This window comes from Geospiza fortis, unplaced genomic scaffold (genome assembly GCF_000277835.1).
Source record: "Geospiza fortis unplaced genomic scaffold, GeoFor_1.0 scaffold61, whole genome shotgun sequence".
Taxonomy (NCBI): domain Eukaryota; kingdom Metazoa; phylum Chordata; class Aves; order Passeriformes; family Thraupidae; genus Geospiza; species Geospiza fortis.
In genome coordinates this window covers 1347334-1350407 of record NW_005054430.1, presented here as the reverse complement: position 1 = coordinate 1350407, position 3074 = coordinate 1347334, and the positions used below count along the sequence as shown (strand labels likewise).

At 45.5% G+C, this 3074-nt stretch overlaps 1 protein-coding gene across 2 annotated transcripts in view; it reads left to right on the top strand.

Annotated features, from left to right (window-relative positions):
- UBE2H (ubiquitin conjugating enzyme E2 H) overlaps positions 1 to 3074 on the top strand; it is a 59703-nt gene that overhangs the window by 5092 nt on the left and 51537 nt on the right. The window contains exon 1 of one of the 2 annotated variants that reach the window (XM_031061882.1): positions 473 to 612. The exons of the other annotated variant lie outside the window; for it this stretch is intronic. Within the exon in view, the coding sequence (XP_030917742.1) occupies positions 488 to 612 (125 nt within the window). The 5' untranslated portion in view covers positions 473 to 487. Of the gene's footprint in view, positions 1 to 472; positions 613 to 3074 lie in introns of those variants that run through there. 2 annotated transcript variants of the gene reach the window in all.

The following is a 3074-nucleotide window of genomic DNA, read 5'->3' as shown; positions in this document are numbered from 1 at the left end:
CCCCCAAACCCCGGGGCCGTTTCCCGTTCCAGCCCCGGGGTTCATTGTTCCGCTGCGCTCGCAGCTTCCCCTTGGCCGGGAGTTTATTTAGTGCTGATTTATTTTCCTCCTTTTGTGGAGAAACGCTGCTGGCTGCCTTGTAGTCCCCGAGCTCTATTTTTAAGCGTCAGAGCTGGAAAAGGGAAGTGTCACCCTGTTTTGTGCCTGAAAGGAATTATAAATAGTGGCCAGCTTTGTTTGAGTCTCCGTGTGCTGCCCGGTTTGCAGAGCCGGGGCTTTGGGAGCGTAACTCGCAGAGCGTTGCACTCCCTGCTAATTTTAGGCTCGTCCTGAGTCAAGGAGAATAAAGGTACAAAGCTCCTTAGTTTACCTGCAGAGCGTTTTGTAATCTCCAAACTGCCCCAGCCGTGTTTGCTCCGTGGAGGCAAAGGGTAGGACAGAGTTTACATTTGGGATAAATTCCTTTTTCTGCTCATTATGGGCTTACATGGCACTTCTCATCCCACTTGAACACCTTCCAAGAGCGGCGTTGAGCAATCGCGGGGTCACGTGGCGTTGTTCTCTTTGGCCTGTCCCCAGGGGAGAGCGTGTGCACTGGAATGTCTTGTTTTGGTAGGGTTTGGTGGGGCTTGGTTGTTTCGTTGGGGTTTTGTTTGGGGTGTTTTTCTTTCGTTTTGTTTTGTTTTAAAGGACCGATATTTCTGGAAACTTTGAATGTAAATTTTCGAATGTCACGCTACGTTTCTTTCCGCTCCGCTTCTGGGGCTCTGTTTTAATGAGGTCTCTGGGGATGAGGGGAATCGTGTGGTGATGCTTCAGAATGCACAAAGACGTGGCAGCAGCCCCTTCCCAGAACTGGGAGAGCCCCCCCTTTTCCCAGAAATGCTGTCACAGGTGGTGCTTTATAAATCAAATCAGGTAAACGTGGCTTGGGAGGTGCTGCCTGTCTTCAGCAGAACTCGAAATCCATAAATCTCTGCCCAAACCAAACCAACTGGAGGAATATAAATAATCTTTGTTGCCTAAATGACAACTTCCAAGGGTATCATCTTGCTGCTTTTAGAGCAGAATTTGGAGTCTTTGCTGGTGGCTGGATGGTTTTTTTTCCCAAAAAATTGGCTGGAGCTGGAAGTTCACTCTCCCTTTGTTGCTTTGTCAGTTGGACTGGGGAGGATTTGGGAACTTGCCTGAGAGCCAAGTGCACCTGTTTAATCATGGAATTGCCACAATCTTGGAGTTCAAACTGGGAAATATGGATTTGCTTAGGGCTGCTTGGAGCAGAGTGCCTGTTGAAGCCTGACATCCCAGCCCTGCTTAAAATCATAAAAAATAGGGGTAATTTTAATTATTTCCCCATCTCATTCCCTGGACTCAGAGCAGAGCTTTTGGAATACTGAGGAGTCTGGCAGGATGATGCTTCCCAGATTCCCAGTTCTGAAGTGGCATTTGGGCCCTAAATGCTGATTAAACCAATTCTAGAGGCCTTTTCTTTAAAAACCCCAAGAGTGAGCACAGGATTTCAGGAACACAAGTTCCCTGTGAAATGGTCTCCCCTCCACTGGCTCCAGGAGGTTGTGGCAGCTGCTTTTCCTGCCTTTCCTAGGGAAGCTGTGCTTGGACCTGTGGCAGGGCATTGTTTTGAAGTGTCACCATGGCTGCTGTACAATCCTGGTGAGCTTTTGGAACCATCTCCCAGAGTGACTCCCACGTGCTGGGCATTTCTGGGCAGCAGGAGCTGAGCTCCCAGTCCTGCAGACCCTGTCAGGTCCCAGATTTTGGATCAAGCAGGAGATGCCCCTCCATGAGGCCCTGCATTGTTTCATTTGCCAGGGGGAAATGACATTGAATCTTCACAGGAGTGTTCTGTCCTGGTTCTGCTCGTCGTCGTGCGCTGGCATTAAACGATGATTGGGTTTTTTTTTAATGTTTTGGGGGTTTTAAAATGAATTTCTCCTTCAAGCTCACCCTTAATTTCTGTCCTGGAGGAGCAGACAGTCTGGGAGCTGAGGGAGTAAATCCTGCAGTGCCTCCTTGGGAGCTCATCACTGCAGGACTCCAGCTCTGCTGCCTCCCTGGGAATGCCAGCACAGGGGGAGATTCCTGAGCATGGAGGGGATTCCCAGAGGGACAACTCCCTGCACAGCTCTTACATCTTGGGCAGGATCCCTGCCCTTTGTCCTGGGGGAACCAAAACCAAAGGAGGGCTTAAAATGAACGTTTTGATGGATTTTTTCTCCTCTTTGTTTCCTTGGATTATTTTCTTCCTCAACTGAAAGTCCTAATAGACTTCTTTTCCTCTTTATTTCCTTGGGTTTTATTCCTAAATTTCAAGCCTTGATAGACTTTTTTCCCTCTTTGTTTTTTCCTTTTTTCCCCTAAATTTCAACTCTTGATAGACTTTTCCTCTTTGTTTTTCCCTAAATTTCAAGTCTTGATAGACTTTTCCCCTCTTTGTTTCCTTGGGTTTTTTTTCTTAGATTGAAAGCCTTGATAGACTTTGTCACTCTTTGCTTTCTTCTTTTTTTCCCCTAAATTTCAACTCTTGATAGACTTTTCCTCTTCTTTGTTTCCTCAGGTTTTATTCCTAAACTGCAAGTCTCGATAGACTTTGCTCCTCTTTGTTTTCCCCTAAATTTCAAGTCTTGATAGACTTTTCCTCTCTTTGTTTCCATGGGTTTTATTCCAATATTGAAAGCCTTGATAGACTTTTCCCCCTCTTTATTTCCTTGGGTTTTATTCCTAACTTTCAAGGCTTGATAGACTTTCCCTCTCTTTGTTTTCTTCTTTTCTTTTCCCCTACATTTCAAGTCTTGATAGAATTTCCCCCCCTTTGTTTCCCCCAAAATTTCAAGTCTTGATAGACTTTTCCTCTCTTTGTTTCCTTGGGTTTTATTCCTAGATTGAGAGCCTTGACAGACTTTTCCCTTCTTTGTTTTCTTCTTTTTTCCCCTAAATTTCAAGTCTTGATAGACTTTTCCTCTCTTTGTTTCCTTATTCTAGGAAACATTTATTTATTATTTATTCTAGGTTTCAGCCCTAGATTGAAAGCCTTGACAGACTTTTCCCCTGTTGGT